Raw genomic sequence first — 22,635 nt, 5'->3', positions numbered from 1 at the left:
ATCATGTCTGTGCAAGGTCCTGAAGAAGGGGGCTCAATTTTTAAGTTGCTTGTTAAGTAATTCTGCTAAGACTTGTAAATTTCCCATTATCCTATACTTTCAGTAAAGTCTATCCATCACAAATTATTTGTGAGTATATTTTGGAGGGAAATGAAAAGGGAAAAGGATTGACCATCCTTCCTAGGTAATTTTGAACCAGAGATTGTGCACAGTCACACGATTCGAGATGTGTATGAGACTTGAGTTCAACCAGTGCAAAAACATTGAAGTGCAGGTAGCCAGAAGTCTAAGCCCCCGGGATGTTAGAGGCATCAGTGGAATCGTCTCCATCTGCAATCACAGATGGAGATCAAGTTAAGTTGAACTAATTTCCAGAATCTTAAATCTTTGGAGGACTATCCTTTGGTTTTCCAAAATGAACACCTAGTTTTCGTATGTTCCTGTCCCTTCTCATACCTCCCACTTCTAAATCCCTTTTTCTCTTTAACACATTTTTCTTTAGCTTAACATTTAGAGTGGTAACACACCAGACAACAAAAAAAAATTCTGTAGCTTGAATAATGAAGTTTTATTTTATTTAAATACACTTAAATATGAAGCAACTGACAGTTTGGTAAACTCACAGCTACAAGCAGGACAGCAATCAGAAAATCAGTGTTGATCATACACATCAAAATCTGCAGGAAAAAGGAATCAGGATAATTCACAAAAGAACTGCAAATAGCAAAGGGCTCGGTGACTATGCAAACTGTCTCATTTACTTTGAGTTATTCATCACATGGTACCTGTCACTCCAAAATGATCAAACTTTCTTCATTCACCAAAAAAGGGGGGGAAGTTCCCTCCTTTCTCTGGTGTGCAGGTGCTTCTTCCATCAGGAGATATCTGACAGTGAACCAGAGAATCCTTGGCTGGTGTTTAAGGCAAGAGATGTGGAGGGGGTGTGTGTTCTGAATTCACCACAGTCATAAGTAAATTTGATGTTTTCCCTAAGACCTGGGGGGAAAATAACATGACAGCAACTTGGCAAAGCAGCAAACTATTAAAAATGACAGGGATGGGGGACATAGGAGCAAAGCAGAATCAAGGGTTTTCTTGACCATTGGAGCCCAGGGGTGCCAGCCCTTTTCTCCTTTGGAAACCGACAATGTTTTGCACAGGCTGTTTTTCCATTTGCACATGTTCTGGTGTGAAATGGGCATCTATGCTCACAGCTGTTGCAAAAGAAAAAAAAACATGGGAATTCCGAATCAAGGATTAAGCTCAGTGGAGTAACTCAGATCTGATTTGATCAAGCTTTCCAAGTAAAATGTGCATATATATATATGCATATTAAACAGTCATATGAAGCTATATTAAATACTCTCCACCTGAGGAGCTGTTCTCTTCATTAAGAAGCTGTGTGCTATGGAAACCTGTGCCATCTTCCTCAAAGGAAAAAGCAACAAGTGTTTGTGGACGTAGAGAGTCAGAGAGATAATTCAACGTTTCTTCACTGAAACCCTCATTCAGATAATTGTTCAAATAGGATCAACTCAGTTTTTTTGCATGGAACTTATATATCAACAAATAGCAGCCGGTATTTTAGAGAGGGTCAAGCAGCCCCCAGCAGTACCCAGATTCACTCCTGCTGGGGCTCAGGGGATCATGCAGCATCAGGGATTGAACCTGGGCCTCTGAGATGCAAAGCATCATTCAGCCCCTTCAACTATCTCTCTCTAAGTCCCAATAGTTTTTCAGATGCATTTTTATCGAAGTAACACTGGTTTATCACATATAGGTTTCAAGTGCACCCCCATTAAAATTTGATATCTGCAGACACTACATTATAATCTCCACCGGAAGTCCAGTTTCCACCTACTTTCACACAGTTCATCCCCTTTATCCATTTTACCGACTCTCTGACCCCCTTTCCCTCGAGTGATCACCAGTCAGTTCTCTGCCTCTAAGGCTTTGCTCTTTTTCTCATTGTATTTTGTTCATTTGCTTTGTTTCTGTATCTTCCAAAGATGAATGAAGTTATATGGTATTCTTACAAAAAGAACTTTCAAAACAAGAAAAAGAACTTTCTTTTTTGTTGGGTTTTGGTCTTGGTTTCGGGGTCACACCCAGCAGTGCTCAGGGCTTACTCCTGGCTCACAGATCACTCCTGGTGGGGCTCAGAAAACCAAATAGGGTGCTGGTAGGAATGAACTAAGGTCAGCTGTGTGCAAAGCAAGAACCCTACTTGCTGTATTATCGCTCTAGGCCCAAATAAGAAATTCTTTATTATATAATTAATCATCACTCTACAGATTCTTACTTATTCCTTAGATGCTCATCCCTCTGTTTTGCAATCAAATACGGACTCAGGCACTGTCAAAAGAGCACTGGCAGAGGGATGGGTGTTTGATCATTGTGTGATTGTAACTCAAACATAAAAGCTTGTAACTATCTCACGGTGAGTCAATAAAATTAAAAAATAAATAAATATAATTAATTTTTTTTAAAAAAAGAGCTGGACTCGAGGCTGGAACGATAGCACAGCGGGTAGGGTGCTTGCCTTGCATGCGGCCAGCCCGGGTTCAAATCCCAGAATCCCATATGGTCCCCTGAGAACTGCCAGGAGTAATTCCTGAGTGCAGAGCCAGGAGTAAGCTCTGTGCATCGCCGGGTGTGACCCAAAAAAGAAAAAAAGAGCTGGATTCATGGTCTCACATGGTGGGGGAAAAGGCGGCTGGGATAGAGAAGGGACCACTAAGTAAATGATGATTGGAGGGCTCACTCGGGATGGGAGATGCGTGCTGAAAGTAGACTATGGACCAAACAAACCTGTATTGCAAACCATAACACCCAAAATGAAAGAGAGAGAGAGTAAAAGAGAATATGCCTTGCTACAGAGGTGGAGGATGGGGGAAAGCGAGGGTGGCAGGAGGGATACTGGGAACATGATGGTGGAGAATGAGCACTGGGAGGGATGCATACTCGATCATTAAATGACTGAAGTGTAATCACGGAAGTTTGTAAATCTGTAACTGTATCTCATGGTGATTCATTAAAAAAAAAAGAGCTGGCTTCATTAGGAATCGCACTGACTCAAGGTGAAAGTACAATGACATTCACCTGCAGGTGTCTGGGTGAAAGATCTTGTGCTTCAGGCAGCAGCTCTCCAGACTTTCTCTGCACTCAATGCAACTGCAGTTTTCTGGGTGCTGAATGAGATCCTGGGGACACGGTGTTTTACAGACGCACTCACAACGATCTTCGTCGAATTTCATGTGTGGTCCACAGAGTGCCAGTTCCTGAAGGTGAGAGTGGTCTGCGCAGAAGCAGGAAAGTATTGGTCAAATAGCTGCACCATGGAGAAAGTGATGGGCAAAGTGCGTCGATACTATTCTTCTTTAAAATTGAATCACCATAAGATAGAGTTACAAAGCATACAATGTTCGAACATCCATCTCTCCACCAGTGTGCGTTTTCCAGCACCAATGCCCCCACTATCCTCCCCATCCCAACGCTCCCCCTGCCTCTATGGCAGACAATTTCCCCCATACTCTCTCTCTCTACTTTGGGGCATTATGGTTTGCAATACAGATACTGAGAGGTTATCACGTTTGGTCCTTTATCTACTTTCAGCACACATCTCCCTTCCCGAGCGATTCCTCCAACCATCATTGACTTAGTGATCCCTTCTCTATTCCAGCTGCCTTCTCCCCCAGCTCATGAGGCAGGCTTCCAACTATGGAGCAAGCTTCCTGGTCCTTGTGCCTACTATCTTTGGGTGTCAGTCTCATATTATGTTATTTTATATTCCACAAATGAGTGCAGTCATTCTAAAAGAACTTCTTGATGGGAGGGATGGGGGGTGGGAGGGATACTGGGATTCGTGGTGGTGGGAAATGGGCACTGGTGGAAGGATGGGTATTCGATCATTGTATAATTGAAACCCAAGCACAAAAATTTGTAAGTCTACAACTGTACCTACCTCATGATGTCTCACTAATAAAAATCAAAAAATAAATAAATAAATAAAATGCTATAGGACCAGAAAAAAATTAACAAAAAAATAAAAGAACTTCTCATCACTCAGTCTTCTTACCTTTAGAGTCTCACATCTAATCTTTTTTGCAAGGGGAAGATTAGCCTCTAATGCAGCAATATAGATAACAAATACATGTGACCTCAAGTTTGCGATTCAAAGTTATAAATTAAATATTTCTGGGAGGATTTTTAAACATTTCCAGCTGGTGATTTGTTAGGAATGTAAACAATTCACATCCAAGTATCCAAGTATTAGGAATAAAATATAGGATTGCAAATCTAGTCCTTTTTGGGTTTTAGATAAAGAAAGATTTCAAAGATGCGGAGAAGTATTAGGTTTGTAAGAATGTACCTCAGACCTTCCAGTTTGTGGGAAGAGAAAGGGATGCAGTTTTTCAATATAAATCAAAACTGACAGGAAAGATACAGCGGTGATCATGAATTTTAGTTCCCTACACATCGCCAGAAGATATGCTCCATCGAGAGAAGAGAGTCGAAGAAGTTTCCAATACACGTCGCTGACAGATACTTGTAGGAAATGTCCAGAAAAGTTGAGTAATGTCTAGTTCTGTGCATCAAGTTGAAATTCATTGCCAAAAGAAATGGAAGAGATAGAAACTTTGGAAGAACTTGACTCTCTCAGCCTTCTTGAAGACTTTGGAGCAAAGTATCTGTTAAACTTCTTCCCTAAACTTCTCTCTTCCCTACGCCTCCGTTGTTTTTCTTCCAGTTTGCTGCCTTTAGAAAACGGAACCATTATCCCTTATTCACCTGCCGTACTAAATCTAGTTCCACCAGTTGGAACTTGTCCTTTCTTTGTGGTCACCGCTGCCACCAGCTCCATTGCTTGTATTTACCTGTGGGGGAAAGGGTGGGCAGGCAGGGGTGTGCTAGGGACCATGTGGTGCTGGAAATCAAATCTGGGTTGGATGCATGTTAGGGTTTATACATCCTAACTGCTGTACTATCTCCTGGCCCCCTTGTATGAAAAAAAATTGTGGCGGTCTGCACATGTCCAGTAGGCCCTGGGGGGCCTATTGGTGATTCTCGGCCAACTAGGCTGGCAGTTCAATGCCAGGGTCCAAGCACCTGGTGCTGCTCTGGTCTGGCAGTGTTGTGCCACCGTGGCAGTGTTCAAAGGCCTCCAAGGCCACACTCAGTGGTGTTCAAGGGATCATGCGCTGTCAGGGATTGAACCAGGGCCAGGCACATGCTAGGCATGGACCTTGGGCCCTGTATTATCTTATCTCTCTGGCCCCGATATTTTTTATGTAGATAGTTGTCACCACACTTTCCTTTTGTACCTCTTCAATCTGTTCTCAACCCCACTCTCAGAGACTAATCTAATAACATCACTGCACTACTTGAAGTGATTTAGAAGGTTGTCCACAGCAAAAGCCAATTTTCCCACCAAGACACAGAGAGCTTCTGTGAATTGGACCCTACAAACCTCCCCAACACATCCTCTCCCTCTTTCTCTCCTATGTCCTCTGTTCCATCCAGACCAAATTAGGCTTCTGTTCCCCTACTGTTCCAAGATCCCTCAGTCCCATTCCTGGGGTCCTCTCCTTCCCTCCTTTTGACACCCTTCCCCCTTGAGAAATATCCAACTTGTATGAGTTGTTCTGTGTGCTCCTACTCTGTGAAAATTTCCATCCTGCCGTTTCTTGTACTGCTATGTTCCTGTTTATTCCTATGTGTCTTCCTTTGGCAAAGCAAATCTGACATTAGGGGCTAGATCTCATCTCTCTGGCATAAAATAGGCACTCAATAAACATTTGCTCTGCTCATTTGGTGTAATAAAAGGATAATGGAGCAGGCTGATGTATGAAGCCTCTGAACGAGCCCGTCTAATATTCTAAGATACTGGCTTAAAATCATCTGTTCTTGCCAGTATTTGGTTATTAGTGATATACCTGGCTGGAGCGATAGCACAGTGGGTAAGGTGTTTGCCTTTGCACACAGCTGACCAGAGTTCGATTTCTCCCTCCCTCTCGGAGAGCCTGGCAAGCTACCAAGAGTATCCCGCCCGCACGACAGACCCTGGCAAGCTCCCCATGGCATACTCGATATGCCAAGAACAATAACATCAAGTCTCACAATGGAGACGTTACTGGTGCCCCTCGAGTAAATCCATGAACACCGGGAGGACAGTGCTACAGTACTACAGTGATATACTTAAATGGTACCCTCATACAATTCAATCTCTTTGATTTCAGTGCTTGTAGTTGAGGATATTTAAGGAACCATGAGGAATGTGTGTTGGAAGGGTAGATTTGGAAAGACTCCATTTTGAATTTTGTGAAGAGGAAAAAGGTGAGGCAGGTGTAGATTCAGGGCTGGAGAAGAGATTGGTACTGAATTAACTATTCTCTTCCAATATTTTCATAGGTCACTAGGTGGCAGTAGAGATTCATTTAAAAGTCTTCAGGCAAGGCCCACTCCATTTGCAAACAGAGAGCTTCAAGAAAAATATCAAGTGTTCGCTAATATTAACCTTCTATCAGATGGGTATTTGGTAAACCGTTTTTCCAATTCCATAGGCTGTCTTTGTATCTTGTTCACGGTTTCTTTTGAGGTGCAGAAGTTTCTGGTAGAAGTGTACATGAAAAAAGTACCCAACCCCATCAAAAAAATGGGGAGAAGTAATGAACAGAAACTTTCTCAAAGAAGAAATTCAGATGGCCAAAAGGGGGCAAGGAAAATAAATTATAAAAGCAAAAGTTCATTGCAGTATGGCTGCGAGCATCACATGAAAAAAAAATGTTCTACATCACTAATCATAAGGGAGATGCAAATCAAAACAACAATGAGATATCATCTCATGCCACAGAGACTGGCACACACACAAATGAACAAGAACAGACAGTGCTGGCGCGGATGCTGGGAGAAAGGGACCCTCATTCATTGCTGGTGGGAATGCTGACTGGTCCAACCTTTCTGGAAAACAACATGGACATTCCTTATAAAACTAGAAATTCAGCTCCCATTTGACCAAGCAATACCACTCTTGGAATATACCCTGGGGGCCCAAAAAACACAGCAGAAACAACACGTTTCTGCACTTCCACGTTCATTGCAGCACTATTCACCATAGCCAGAATCTGGAAACAACGTGAGTGCCCGAGAACAGATGTATGGCTAAAGAAACTATGGTATATCTACACAATGGAATATTACACAGCTGTTAGGGAAAATGAAGGTCATGAAATTTGACTATAAATGGATTGACTTTTGGAGAGTATCATGCTGAGTGAAATGAGTCAGAAGGAGAGGGACAGATATAGAATGACTGCATTTATTTATGGAATATAAAAACAGAACAAAACAGTATGATACTAATATCCAGTGCCAGGGAAAAGAAGCCAGAAAGTCTGGTCAATGGTTGGTTAATGGTGTTGGGGATGGAGGGTAGTTAAGATAGTGGGGGGGGGTCAATTATGACAATATTGATTGGAAATGATCACTGGACTAGAAGTGAGTGTTGAAAGCAGGTAAAGGGATATAGATGATAACCTTTCAGCATCTGTATCACAAACTATAATGCCTAAAATGAGATAGAGAAAGACAAAGAGAAAGAGAAAGAGAAGAGAGGTGCCTGCCATAGAGGCAGATGGGAGGTGAGGGGTGACTTGAAGGGGTGGGAAGGAAACTGGGGACACTGGTGCTGGGAAATTACACTGGTGGAGGGATGGGTGTTGGAACATTGTATGACTGAAACCCAATCATGAACAACTTTGTAATGCTCTATCTCATACTGATTCAATTTAAAAATTAAAAATAAAGTGTTTGCTGATCCCTTCCCTATCTTACCTACCCTCCGCCCCCCACACACTTGTGGTTGATCCCAACAATATTTTTTTTGCTTTTTGGGTCACACCTGGGGGTGTAAAGGGGTTACACCTGGTTCATGCACTCAGGAATTACTCCTGGTGGTCCTCAGGGGACCATATGGGATGCTGGGAATTGAATCCGGGTCAGGCGCGTGCAAGGCAAACGCCCTACCCGCTGTATTATCACTCCAGCCCCTGATCCCAACAATTTACCAGTCCTGCTAGCCCTGTTGTCCCTGGCCATGCATATTAGTAAATATATATTAGTATATATATTAGTGTATATATATATATCCCACAGTGATTCAGTCATTCTCTATCTGTCCCTCTCTTTCTGATTCATTTCACTCAGCATGTGCACCTCAATAAGAGAGTGTGACTCCCAGTGACTACATATGCAAGCACTGAAATGGAAGGAGAGCAAATCTGTAGTAAGTACTACAGCCAAGTGTGCAAACCCCACAATCTACTTTGTGACCCCCAGTGAGCGCCATAGCTAAAACCTATGTGCACACCGTAGCCACGCTTGTGTGCAATCCCAGCTCATAGAAAAAACACCAACATCTAGGAAGGGAAAGGGGGCAAGGAAAATAAATTATAAAAGAGGAAGTTCACTGCAGTATGGCTGCAAGCATCAAAAAATACATATGAGAGGCTTACAACATTGTCTGGTCATAGTAAATTAATTGCTGCTGCTGTTAGTATTGTTATTGGTATTTAATTTCTGCTGGCATTACCTTCCATTCCAGAGAGTGGACTTTCCTCCTGTAAAACACATTTACATTTTCTGCTATCCCATAGCATGTCAACAGGACAGAGTTTCTTGGAATGGGAGCAGCTAGGAAAAGAAAAACAAAACATAAAAGCTTTCAAGATTTATCAGTCATTCCTTGGAAACATTTCCTTTAATAATAAATAAATTTGAGTGGAGAATAGTGAAAATTTTTAGAGAAACTAATCTGTATGAAATGCATGCTATTAGTACTTCTACAATTACGAAGATTTTATTTGGAGACCTTCAACTGTGGAAATCTAAATTAATCTTGGAAAATCAGAATCTTAAACAAACCAAAAAGGATTGGGCTGGGGCTATAACTCCATGGTAGGGTGCTTGCCTTGTGTGTGAGAAGCCCTGGGTTGGTTTGACCCTCGGCACTGTAATAAAATAATGATTGGCATTAACTGGTTATGCCAATTAGTTGCCAATAGAGCTTATTTAACAAAAGTAAAGATTGCTCAATCTTAGCTCCTAAGCATTATCTTCTTGATAATAGATATGAGAACACTGGTCAGGAGAGCTGGGACATCTTGGGAATAAAGGTTCCTCCTGCAGGAACTTTCTTTACTGCATGACAGGCAGGCGTCTCTTTTTTGGTTCCAGGTTAACTAACATAATCACCAGCTCCCCCTTCCACTTGCTGCTCGCCCAGTGTCTTTATTCCCTTATTTATGTAAGATCTGTGCATCCAACATAGTTATTTTGCATTTGTATCCAGTGCTGAGATTTTGCTCTTTATAAAAACTGTTGTTTTCCAATAAATGATTCTTACCTTTCATTTCAGCACACTTTGGGCTGTCAGAATTTATCCCATAACAAAACTCAAGAAAATGTCAAAGTCAAATGAATTTGAAATCATTTTGATTTGAAATAAAAATTCCTCATTGGCTTATCATAAGAAGAAATGTGGAACATTGTCAAACTTGGATACAGAGAGGTCTACCACACCCCATGGGCCCTGGGAACCTTTGTTCTCTCTTAGTTTTGGGACCTAAATATATAAGCAGCTTGAAATGAGTTTTATTTTATCTTTGCTCTAGAATCAGGGAACATGAATTAAATAAAAGGCTGGAGTAGAGCAGAGATGTCTATAAGTAAACATGCCACGTTCATAACCACTGCGCTTTCTACTACTGCCATTAATAAACTTCTAATGCCTAATTTAAAATGTTGACAAATGGCTATGATCAGTAGATTTGGGTTAGAAGCTGAAAGGTGACAAACTCGAAGAGAAAGTAATGAAGCATTTTTTGCATAACATATTGGCAAAGGCAATAGCAAGGATAACTAAGCACAAGAGACGCTTACAGATCTTCTTCTGGGATCTGGATGGATCTTCTGATAATGGAGTATGGATGGCGCGGAGCTGTCGGCAAACACTTACAACCTGTGTGGTTGGCCACTTTGACGGGCACTAATTCAGGCACTGATGTCAAAGGCACTGATATCTCAAAGAGCTAGGGTAGAGAAAGATAGCCATAAAACAAGAAACTTTTAAAAATAATAATGGTTTCGATAGTCTACAGATTTACATTTGTTATTCATGGTAATGGCCCTAGTGATGTTGTCCACCAACAATAGAACTAATAAGGATAAAAGCAGGCAGGATGGAAAGAGTACTGGACTAGGAGTCAGGAGATCAGGGGGCTTTTTCGACTTTGTCAAGTAATTTTACTGTGGTCAAATCTCCCAACTTTCTGGTGTCATGGTAACCCTTGTAAACTGGAAGTATTGGTCCCTCTGCCTGCACTTCGAATCTGAATGGGAATTGCAGAGATTAAGTAAAACATAGCTAGGAAATTTCTTTGATGCCAAAGTAAATAGATAATTACTCCGAACTATTATTCACTTAACCTTTCCCACATCAACTCCCTTAGAGGAATATAGTTTCCTGATCCTTGAGTCTGGACTTGGCCATGTTAACAGGATGTTAGCAGACATGGACAACATGCGGGGCTTTGTGGGGCTGGATTTCTCACCTGCTATAGGCTATTAACCTACCCATAGCACAGCGGTAGGGTGTTCGCCTTAAAAGCGGCCAACATGGCCGACCTGAGTTCGATTCCTCCGCCCCTCTCGGAGAGCCCGACAAGCTACCGAGAGTATTCGATATGCCAGACACAGTAACAACAAAGTCTCCAATGGAGACGTTACTGGGCCCGCTCAAGCAAATCGACGATCAACGGGAGGGCCTTTACCTTTACCTTTACCTTATAGGCAGGTGAAGAGCATGACCTAGCAGGCTTGCTGGTCCAAGGATCAAGAGACATAGAGATCAGATCGGAACTGGAGTCACACCCAACTGGGCCCGTTTTAAAAGACCTGCACATCAGACTTCTATTTTTTTTTTTGGCGGGGGAGGGGGAGGTTGCTTTTTGGGTCACACCCAGAAATGCTCAGAGGTTAGTCCTGGCTCTGCACTCAGTAACTAGTCCTTGCAGTGCTCGGGGAACCCTATGGGATGTCGGGGAATGAACCTGGGTCGGTCGCTTGCAAGGCAAACACCCTACCCACTGTGCTGTCGCTCCAGCCCCCATATCAGACTTCTGAATGAGAATAGCTCCTGGTTGTTGACAGCCACTGAGTTTTAGCATGTTTCCTATGCAGCATTTGATCATAATGGCCAATTGATCTAAGATCGTCATGCTCCCAAAAATAATTGCAGCACCATTCTTTTTACGTTTTTATATGCCAGGCCCTGTCATAGCATTTTTTACTTCATTACACTTTATTATAAACACATGTCTATATTTATCACCTTTTCCAAGACTTCAGTACTCTTTTCTTTTTAATTTTTATTAGTGAGACACCATGAGGTACAGTTGTAGACTTACAAATTTTTGTGCTTGGGTTTTAATTATACAATGATCGAATACCCATCCCTCCACCAGTGCCCATTTCCCATCGCCACAGATCCCAGTATCCCTCCCATCCCACCCTGCCTCTGTGGCAGGGCATTCCCTTTTGTTCTCTCTCTCCTATTGGGTATTGTGATTTGCAAAAGAGGCAATGAGTGGCAATCATGTTTGGTGTCGTAAGCATTTTTATATTCAGTTTATTTATCCACTGTAACATTAGGGGGTGGATTTTTAACCTTCTGTGCTCACTCTGCCAATGAAGAAAGGATGAATTGAGAGGTTTTATAACTTTCTTAGGGCAAGATTGGTTGCAAAAGTGAGGATTTGAACTCAGGCAGTCTACTCTAGAGCTGAAGGTCATACTGCTTTTTTTCTGTGTGTGAAATGAAAGAATTTTGTCTAGGAAGGATGGGAGAGAGGAGGGGGGGAGAGAGAAGTGATGGGGGAACCACATAAAATAAAAGAAAGGAATTATATATCTCAAGTTAAGATATAGGCAGTCCCAGACTAGAATGAACTTGGGAGACAATGTTGTTAAGAAAATTCTATACTGGGCCTAGAGTGATAGCATAGTGGGTAGGGCATTCGCCTTGCATGTGGCCGACCCGGGTTCAGTCCCCGGCTTTCCATAGGGTCCCCTGAGCACCACCAGGAGTAATTCCTCAGTGCAGAGCCAGGAGTAAGCCCTGAGCATCGCTGAGTATGACCCAAAAGCCAAAATAAACCCCAGAAAATTCCATACTGCCTTTGGAAATAAAACCACTATGACATAAAGCAGCAAAGATAGAATCTTGGAACCTAGAATTTAGAGATACTTCAATTAATTAGTTCTACGGTGATGCATGAATGAACTTGGACTAAATTTTAATTTCTATTCAATAACCATCCCATATAATTCTTTCTACACAGAGTATTCAGTTTATTTGTGTTATTTCTAAGAAAAGTTGCATTAAATCATGCCCAACTTTCGGATGAGAGGTAGCTTTTTAAAAAACCACTATTAAAATGTTCAAATCTGTGCATTCAGAAAGAAATACTTTTGTATACTTACACTTAAGTACAGTCTTTCAAACAAATCATGTTTGAGTATAGCAGTAAAAATTAAGCAGTTATCTATTAAGTGGAAATGATCCATTAAAGTTGTGTTTATTCTGACCTTTCGATAAGTAATGGAACTTCCATGAGTCTAAGCAAAAGAGTGCTTTTAGAGTGTTTACTTTGCATAAGCTTCATCTTCTTGCGAAAGTTTTCAGCTATGCCCTAAGGAATACCATGGCTGTGAACGAAGGCCCCTTAGGTTACACAAGTTTTGTTTCCACTAACTGCTGATACTTAGCCAAACTTAGGTTATTTTTTCCCTGCTTGTCAAATAGTAGAGGTCAGACATTTCACAAGTTCCAAGATTCTCTGAAAAAGGATTAAGAAAAAGAAGTTCTTCAGTTGAAGGGATATTTTAGGGGATTAGGGGAACAAAATTCAAGTTAACCAATTCCTGAACAAATCCTATATTCTTTCCATCCAGTTAGGTTAATCACCAAAAATGGATCAATCTGTGGATGTTAAATTTGACGTCCTCCCTCTTTCCCTCCCAATCCTGAGGATAACAGACTGTGTTAGGCAAATGTGACAATAATTAAGTGAACATATCAACATGTACAGGGAAGGCAGGAAGGGCGTTCCAAGTAGAACCCAAACCCATGCTGTTTAACTCAGAAATTTGGAAGATGTTTTCCAAAGTGTGTTATTATGGCTCTACTGTGCAGTCTTTATTACATTGTACAAGGTAGTAGTGACAGAAAGAAGAAGTTCCCTAAGAAACAAAAGGGGTTTTTTTGTTTTTTTTTTTTGTTGTTGTTGTTTTGCAATTTGGGTCACACCCAGCGTTGCACAGGGTCCACTCCTGGCTCTGCACTCAGGAATTACTCCTAGTGGTGCTGGGGAACCATATGGGATGCTGGGAATCAAACCATATGGGATTCTGGGAATCGAACCTGAGTCGGCTACATGCAAGGCAAACAATCTATCCACTGTGCTATCACTCCAGCCCCACAAAAGGGCTTTTATAAGATGAAGAGGGAAGGCATACTTTTTTCCATGGGACTGTGGAATTCTTTTCACAGCTTTTCTGTGCTGGGTGTTTGTTCTTAATTTTCCCAGGAGAGATGCCATATTCTCTCTTTTATCCCCCAGCGGGCTCTGTGTCCCAGACAGTTACCTCCACGCACTACACTTGAGGTGTCTTCTCCCTTCCTGCACCCTCTACCAATTGCTTGCCAGGATATGGATTGGCACTGGCCACTACCTCACCCTAGTCCGGCAGCCCACTTCCTTACTTTCTGGGTTCCCTCCCCAGTTCTCCAGTTGAAGGGCGGCAACAGCTCCTTCTTTCTGCTCCCCTGTGGCTTTCAATGGTGTTTCCTGCACCCCAACACTGACAACCCCCTCATCCAACTATGGCCCACTACACCATTTAAACAACACACAACGTAACGAATGCACAAGATAGTGGGGCTCTCTCTATTCCTTTCACCGTCCGTTCTAGCACTTTCCACCAGCTTCCATTCTTGACATCAGAGAGTAGTTGGTAAGTAAAGATGCTGATTTGAATCCAGACTCTGCCCAAGTTATCTCCCTGGAGCCTCAGTTTCCTCATCTCCACTGGAGGATGGTGAGATACCTTTGGGCTTGTTTGGGGGAATCACTAAAGTAATACCCCAGAAGCATACATTGCAGGGTTTGGCAGAGATCTCAAGAAGAAACATTCAGTGTCACCCCCCCAGCCTCAGCTCCCTTGGGCTTTGCACAGGGTCCCTCGCTACACACCTGCTTGGAGACATATGAGGTGCTGGTGTTCATGCAGACGAGGCTCTCTTCATTGCAGCAGCCACCACACCGGAACACATTCACACAGGGAGGCTTGAAGAACGTGTTGGTGCTCCTCCCCAGCTCGCTGGCCACCTCCACACACGTCTCCCGGGGGCTGCACTGGGTTCGCTGCCATTCCTCATCTATAACTGCAGAGATGCGGTTCAAAGAGACCCACAGATGAGCTGGCCCTCCCAGGCCAGCGTGACCACAGTCACCCGCATAGCCACAGGGTTGGGTTCTTTTACTTGCCGGTCCTTTTTGTGAGTCCCTAAACCACAGATGGTTTCCAGAAGCACCCCCCCACCTCAATCTGTGAGTTTTCTCCATGACGGAACAGAATGTGGAACAGAATGCTCTGCTGATGGAACAGAATGCCTTGTTTTTCCTTTAGGGAACAACGCTGTGGCCTCTGGATCAGGAAACTGGGCACATCTGGAGATCCTGACTCATCAGGGAGTTAAAGGAATACTCTCCCAGAATCCAGGTGGACATATGCTTTAGCACACTGAGAAATAAATTTCTGGTGGTAACTTAAGGATCTAGAGTAGCATTCCAACTAGGCAAAATGCATGAATGGAAACTTAAGTGGAAGTAATCTTTCCTCAAGCGAGAGTCATCTCATTTGCAAGGGTCTGATACTGATGATGGCAGAAAATGGGGAAATAAGACCATTCATTTTTATGGAAGGAGCAATTTTCTCTGCTTTTTAGCTAATTTGAGGTTAAACAAGGAAAAGCATCTGGAACCGTAAGAAAATTATACTTATTCTTATAAAATAGTACTTGCATATCTCTCAGTTAATTTTTTTTAGCTTTTTGGGTCACACCCAACAATACTCAGAGGTTACTCCTGGCTCTGCACTCAGGAATTCCTCCTGGCAGTGCTCAGGAGACCATATGGGATGCTGGGAATCAAACCCTGCTCAGTCGCGTGCAACGCAAATGCCCTACCTGCTGTGCTATCATTCCAGCCCCTCACAGTTGATTTTTTAAGATTACTTGTTGACACTTTGGTACTTACTGTGGTAGAGCCTATTTACAGATGTTTTGGGAAATGATTCAAGTTTGGCAGAAACACATGCTTTGAGCTTGCCACGGAGAATTTATTTATCTTCATTTTAACCTGGTAGAATTTCTACCTGGTAGAATTTATTCTATGTTAGGGGGGGAGTCTTGTGGTAGACAAGTTTCTAAAATGACCCCCAGTGATAATGTGAGAGGTTCATTTTACCTCAACTGAAAAAGAAACAGAAAACTGATTCCCAGAGACCCCACATCTGGCTGTTTACACACGTATGGAATTCTTTCTCCTGTGACTGGCATTTTTCCCCCTTGATCAGGAAGCCCACACATTCCCCTGACCACCTTCTTGAGAAGAATATGCAGCAGAGGTGATAGAACATCCCTTTCACGATTAGATTCAAAAGACTGGCTTCCAGCTTGCCCACAATATCCACCTCTACCTGGTCCCCTCTCTATCTCAGCTTGCACTCTTTAATGCAGCAAGCTGCCATGTTGGAATGGTCCACATGGCATAGGATTGTGGGCAGTATCTGGTCAACAGCCTGTGAGGACCTGAGCCTGCCAACAACCATGGAGTGAATGTGGAAACACATCGTGCCTCAACTGAACCTTGACATGCTGCCTGAAACTTGACTGCAGTCACACAGAAATCCTAAAGAGACATCCATTTGGCCATATCTTCATTTTAACTGACACAAGCTGATATAAAAACGTTGTTCCGGGATAATATTTATGCAGTATTGATAAACTCTTCTCCAATTTTATCCTATCTTCCAAATATTGTATTGGTTCCTCTTCAGATGATTCTGAATTTTTGCATATGTAGACATAAAGTTATTGTTAGATAACTGATCCTAGTTTATAAATTATTCCTAAAAAACATCTTTTTCGGGGGCTTGAGCAATAGCACAGTAGGTAGGGAGTTTGCCTTGCATGCTTGCATGCGGCAGACCTGGGTTCGATTCCCAGCATCCCATATGGTCCGCTGAGCATCGCCAGGAAGAATTCCTGAGTGCAGAGCCAGGAGGAACCCCTGTGCATCACCGGGTGTGACCCAAAAAGCAAAAACAAAAAAAAACCACATATTTTTCGGGGGGGAGCTATGAAGACATAGTACAGCAGGTAGGATACTGGCTTTGCACACAGTTGACCGGGGTTCAATCCCCGGCACCCCATACAGTCCTCCGAGCACTGCAGGGAATGATCCCAGAGTGCAGAGCCAGGAGTGACCCCTGAGCACCACTGGGCATAGCCCAAAAGCAAACCAAAAAAAAACACAAACTTTTTTTCATATCCATTTCCTTTTCTTCCCTAAATCTCAATTTTCCTCCTGTGCTGATTATTCAATAACTGAAAAGATAATAAGCAAGATGCTTGGTCTTCTGAGAAACACTATGTACACTACACAGTTTGCCTAAACTTTGTTTTTCATAATAAAATATTTCATCCTAAGAAGTCTTTCTAAACTCCCGATTATGAATATTTATATAAAGGGCTGGAAGGCTATAAACATGAAAGATAAATGACCCAATTAGGCATTAATATGGGTATTATTTAATTCCTATTATTAATAATTCATCTCTGAAAAAATAAGTAATCAACTTATGAAAATACTCCTTGTTTAAAATTCTGCTTAAATATTGCTTTCCCTTGGCTTCTTAAAAAAATGTATAAAACCATGTTTGAAAAATGGGGTGGTATTAATCAAAATATTCATCAAGATTGTGGTGAACTATGACTGATGCACTGAATAAAGGTTTCATAACTCCACTACATTTTTATTGCCCAGTCCAAATTGCTCTGAAATCCAGGAGGGAGGGGTCAAAACAAATAACTGCCTTACCACAACAATTTGATTATTTCCTGCTTCTAGCTTAGTAAACGCCATAAGATGATCCTTTCTGTAGCAAGACATCATTTCAGAGTTGGCAAATTTCATATTTTTATGCTGATAAACATTTAAAATTCTCCTATAGTGTTCTCACTAGAAAATGTCAAAATCACCTTTAAAAAATCAGTTTCGGGGCTGGAGCAATAGCTCAGTGAGTAGGGCGTTTGCCTTGCATGTGGCCGACTCCGGTCGATTCCCAGCATCCCATACAGTCCCCTGAGCACTGCCAGGAGTAACTCCTGAGTGCAGAGCCAGGAGGAACCCCAGGTGTGACCCCAAAAAGCAAAAAAATTCACGGTTTTTATAGGAAAACCAGTTAGCCTCCATCTGTCTAATGTCTTCTGGCTCACACATCAGGCCTCGCACAAGCAATGTGGTTAAGCCTTGAAGATACAGGTGAGATATGCGCCCTTTCCTTTCAGGAAGTCCTTGCTAATTCACTGCACTGAGACAGCTGGACCTTCAGACCTCTGGCTCTAGTGGGTTCTAGACTATGACTCTAAACATCTCAACTCATTTAGACACACGGTCAAACACGGGAGCACAGGGAGTCTTCTGCATGCTCATGCCCACTGTGCTGCTGAGGGACTCTCCCTGCCAATACACAGATGTCCCAATAGCCACCACCTCCTATATCATCACCATACTTTACAGATTGGGTGGGGAAAATAACTCATTTTGGCTTAGGGATCCATTTTAATCACAGAATGGAAACCTACTCATGTGTCACTTAGGGATTTTTTTTTTTTGGCTTTTTGGATCACACCTGGCAATGCACAGGGGTTATTCCTGGCTCATGCACTCAGGAATTACTCCTGGAGGTGCTCAGGGGACCATATGGGATGCTGGGAATTGAACCCAGGTTGGCCGCATGCAAGGCAATCACCCTACCTGCTGTGCTATCGCTCCAGCTCCACTTAGGGATATTTTAATCAGTGGCAGACCACATGGACAACAGTGGTCCCAACAGATTCTAAATTGCCACTAAGCTTGTAAGAGGCTGGGTCATTCAGGTTTGTGCACTTGCACGGTAAGGCATGCAAACCCCAGTGAAATCGCCTAACTGCATTTCTCAGAACTGTCCCTGTCCTTAAGTAGCACATGACTGGGATTCATCTGTACCAGGTAATCATACATTTGTGTAATCAACAATGTCACAGTGACTTCTCATGTTGTTTTAGCATGTCATCAAAAAAGTTAATGTCTAGGGGCGGGAGACATAGTATAGTGGATAAGGAATTTGCCTTGCATGCAGTGACCCAGGTTCGATCCCCAGCACCCCATATGGTTCCCCGAGCACTGCCAGGAGTGATCCCCGAGCACAGAGCCAATAGTAAATCTTGAGCATCGCCAGGCGTGGCTTGCAAAACAAACAAAATGTGAATGCCAAATTAGAGGCCACACAATCATATTAAGTAAGCATTTTATCCCTCACAGCACAATATACGTGATACTTTTCCTAAAAAGAAGTTCTAAGCCTTACTAGGGAACAATCACTGACTTTCTTTCATATTATGTTATTTTCTACAATGGAGTTTGGAGTCTTTTGTCAGGTAAAATTGCCCCTTCATTATTCATCTAGTATTGGCAATATGCATTGTTACAACTAAGCTTCCAACTTCTACTTTTCATTTTTACTGAAAAGCACAATTTTGAAGAAATAAAAAAAGTTATACCTAATTTACTAATTTCTGCTCATCTGTATGGCTGTAGAATGTTTGTTGATGAATTCTCAGGTTGTTGATTTTTTTTTTTGGCTTTTTGGTTCACACCGGTGATGCTCAGGGGTTAGTCCTGGCTCTGCACTCAGGAATCACTCCTGGCGGTGCTCAAGTGACCATATTGGATGCCAGGTCCCAAACCCTGGTCAGTTGTGTGCAAGGCAAACGCCTTACCCGCTGTACTATAACTCTAGCCCCAGGCTGTTGAATTTTTTTTTTTTTGCACCTGGCGATGCACAGGGGTTACTCCTGGCTCTGCATTCAGGAGTTACTCCTGGCGGTGCTCAGGGGACCATATGGGATGCTGGGAATCGAACCCGGGTCAGCCGTGTGCAAGGCAAACGCCCTACTACCCACTGTACTATCACTTCGGACCCAGGCTGCTGAATTTTTTAAGTAAACAAATGGTTGTTTTCTATTAAGATCAGTTTTTCTGTGTCTCTTTTGCATCACTGAATTAAAATATATGTATTCATTGCAAAATGTTCTTTTGGACTGGCGTTTGACCTCCAAATCATATAAACATATTTTTCTATGGGGCAAACACAGGAAACCACCCATCAAAATCCTGAAGTTGGAGGACTCTTTTCCTTTTATCTCATATTTTCAGGATCCTACTGAAACTTGTGGAAGAAATGGGGGCATTTTTAACTATATGATAAAGTGCAAGAAGCCCTCCCACCCCCACATACACAAACACACACATGCATGCGCGTGTGCGCGCACACACACACACACACACACACTTACTTTTTAGAGTCTCGATGTCATAGAAAGTTGCTGCAAACCTAGTGGACCGATGGGACGCTGAGCGTGAGTCTGTGCTGGCAAAACTTTTCAGCTTCAGTCGGCATCGCCACAGTTTCCAGTCTTCAAAATGTGTGATCCGAAGCAGTTCCTCCAAACCAGAGGCCGCCCTGATCTGCTGTTCAGATCGTTCCAACATCGACCGAGATGCCCGCTAAAAAATCAAACCAAACCCAAACACTGGTTTAACAGCAAGTTACTCAAGTTTTAGTGTACATTGATGCGCTAGATGACTACTTGTTACAAATGCCAATAGAGCTGAAAAGGAGAAATGATATTCAAATGCATTCTAATATTAAGGAAAAACAGTATCAGGTAGTGCTTTTGATTCATCTTCTGCTCAATTTTGATTGGACCAGAAGAATTACTTATTCCTCAAAATATTTCAATAAAGGGGCTGGAGCGATAGCACAGTGGGTAGGGCGTTTGCCTTGCACGCAGCCAAAATGGCCAACACAGGTTCGATTCCCAGCACCCCATATGGTCCCCTGAGCACCGCCAGGAGCAATTCCTGAGTGCATGAGCCAGGAGTAACCCCTGAGCATCGCCGGATGTGACCCAAAAAGCAAAAAAAAAAAATTTCAATACGGGGCTGGAGCGATAGTACAGCGAGTAGGGTGTTTGCCTTGCTTGCGGCCAACCTGGGTTCGATTCCCAGCATCCCATATGGTCCTCTGAGCACCGCCAAGAGTGATTCCTGAGTGCAGATCCAGGAGTAACCCCTGTGCATCGTCAGATGTGACCCAAAAAGCAAAATATATATATATTTCAATGCAATATCTGAGCAATGGTATTGTTTTTTTTTTTTATTTTATTTTTTTTTATTAGTGGAACACCATGAGGTACACTTGTAAATTTACAAATTGTTGTGCTTTGGTTTCGATTATACAATGATCAAGTACCCATCCCTCCACCAGTGTCCATTTTCCACCACCATGGATCCCAGTATCCCTCCCACACCCATCCCCCCATCCCACCCTGCCTCTGTGACAGGGCATTCCCTTTTGTTCTCTCTCTCCTTTTGGGTGTTGTGGTGAATGACACCTTTTAGATGGGACAAATAATTCAAAGAAGTCTTACTGTAAAAGGCAAGGCTAATTTTGGAACAACACAAATGTTATCAATACACCAACCATTTTCAGTGGTTCATTTTATAACAAATATTTGAAAATTAGATTTGACAAGGGTAAGGTTGAGTGATATTTGCAAAGCTATTTTTTTTCTTGAAACTTTTATTTTATTTTATTTTTTTCCCCTTTATTTTATTTTATTTTTTTTAAAGTTGTAGATTTACAATTTTTTGTGCTTTGGTTTCAATTATACAATGATCAGATACCCATCCCTCCACCAGTGCCCATTTTCCACCACCAGGGATAATATCCCTCCCGCCCCCATCCCCCCATCCCCCCTGTCTCTGTGGCAGGGCCATCCCCTGTGTTCTCTCTCTCCTTTTGTGTGTTGTGGTCTGCAAAAGAGGCATTAAGTGGCAAACATGTTCAGTCCATAGTCTACTTTCGACATGCATCTCCCCTCCTGGGAGGATCCTCCAAACATCCTTTATTTGGTGCTCCCTTCTCAATCTGAACTGCCCTTTCCTCTAGGATACCCGGCTGGCCTCTAAGTTATGGAGTATCCTCCTGGTGCTGATCTCAGCTATTCTTGGGTATTAATCTCATACTTTGTTACTTTATATCCCCCAGATGAATGCAATCTTTCTATGTCTATCCCTCTCTTTCTGACTCATTTCGCTTAGCATGATACTTTCCATATTGTACCACTTGTATGTAAATTTCATGACTTCATCTTTTCTAAGAGCTACATAGTACTCCATTGTGTAGATGTACCAAAGTTTCTTTAACCAGTCATCTGTTCTTGGGCATTCAGGTTTCTTCCAGTTTCTGGCTATTGTAAAGAGTGCTGCAATGAACAAACAAGTGCAGATGTCACTTCGACTATACATTTTTGCCTCTCTGGGATATATTCCCAGGAGTGGTAAGCAATGGTATTGTTTTGTGTGCATCTTAAGTCCCAGAGCCTGTGGATGTGACAACTGGGGCAAAAGTTCTTTGTGGACATGTTAAGGATCTTAAGATGAGACGACTGATGATTATCCAAATGGGCCCTAACTACAAAGACAATTGTCCTTAGAGGAGGTTTAGAGGAGGCTGAACCCCCACGGTATGACAATGTCATGTGCACTTCCTAACCCCCAGAGCCTGTGGATGTCACTGGAATCTTTAGTGGATCATTTTAAGGATATTAAGATGAGATGATTGTTGATTATCTAGGTGGGCCCTAAATACAAAGATAATAACTGTCCGTAGAAAAGGCTGAAGGGAAGACACAAATCCAGAAGAGGTCTTATGAACATGGAGACAATGGTGAAAGGAACTCAGCCAGTGTTGCATGAAGTCAGCAGAGGCTGGAAGAGGCAAAGAATGATCTTCCCCTGGAGACTTTGGAGGGAGTCAAGCTGATGGCTTGGATTCAGAAATCTGGATTCCAGAACTGTGAGACAATGCGTTTCTGTTCTTTTCAGTCAACTAGTTTTTGGTCATTTGTTATGACAGCCACAGGAAACTAACACCATTTTTTAAAGTGCATTTATTTTTTTGTGACAGGAGCAAATCACAACTTTTTCCAAGTCTTGTTTCAGAATCAACATGTGGCCTTTTCTGATAAAATAAAATTTGGGGACTTTATGTAAAAAATTTGCCTTTCACACAGTTGCACAATCTGTGAAACAATACGTGGATTGGTGAGTAAAAAGATTTGGCCCTGGTGCTGGAGCAATAGCACAGCGGGTAGGGCATTTGCCTTGCACGCGGCCAACTTGG

The 22,635-nt window shown here is 42.4% G+C and overlaps 1 protein-coding gene across 1 annotated transcript in view; it reads right to left on the bottom strand.

Moving 5' to 3' along the window:
• Window positions 1-585: 585 nt before the first annotated feature.
• The window catches only part of VEGFD (vascular endothelial growth factor D), a 35,109-nt gene continuing 13,059 nt past the window's right edge, over window positions 586-22,635 (bottom strand). Inside the window, 7 exon segments of the mRNA XM_056131233.1 lie at window positions 586-1,113; window positions 1,115-1,214; window positions 3,103-3,298; window positions 8,591-8,691; window positions 9,940-10,088; window positions 14,313-14,503; window positions 19,742-19,952. Coding sequence (XP_055987208.1) covers window positions 1,084-1,113; window positions 1,115-1,214; window positions 3,103-3,298; window positions 8,591-8,691; window positions 9,940-10,088; window positions 14,313-14,503; window positions 19,742-19,952 — 978 coding nt within the window. The 3' untranslated portion in view covers window positions 586-1,083.

Source organism: Sorex fumeus, unplaced genomic scaffold, assembly GCF_029834395.1.
Source record: "Sorex fumeus unplaced genomic scaffold, SorFum_2.1 ptg000086l, whole genome shotgun sequence".
Classification (NCBI taxonomy): domain Eukaryota; kingdom Metazoa; phylum Chordata; class Mammalia; order Eulipotyphla; family Soricidae; genus Sorex; species Sorex fumeus.
Note: the sequence above shows the minus strand (reverse complement) of the source record. Positions and strands in the feature narration are given on the sequence as shown.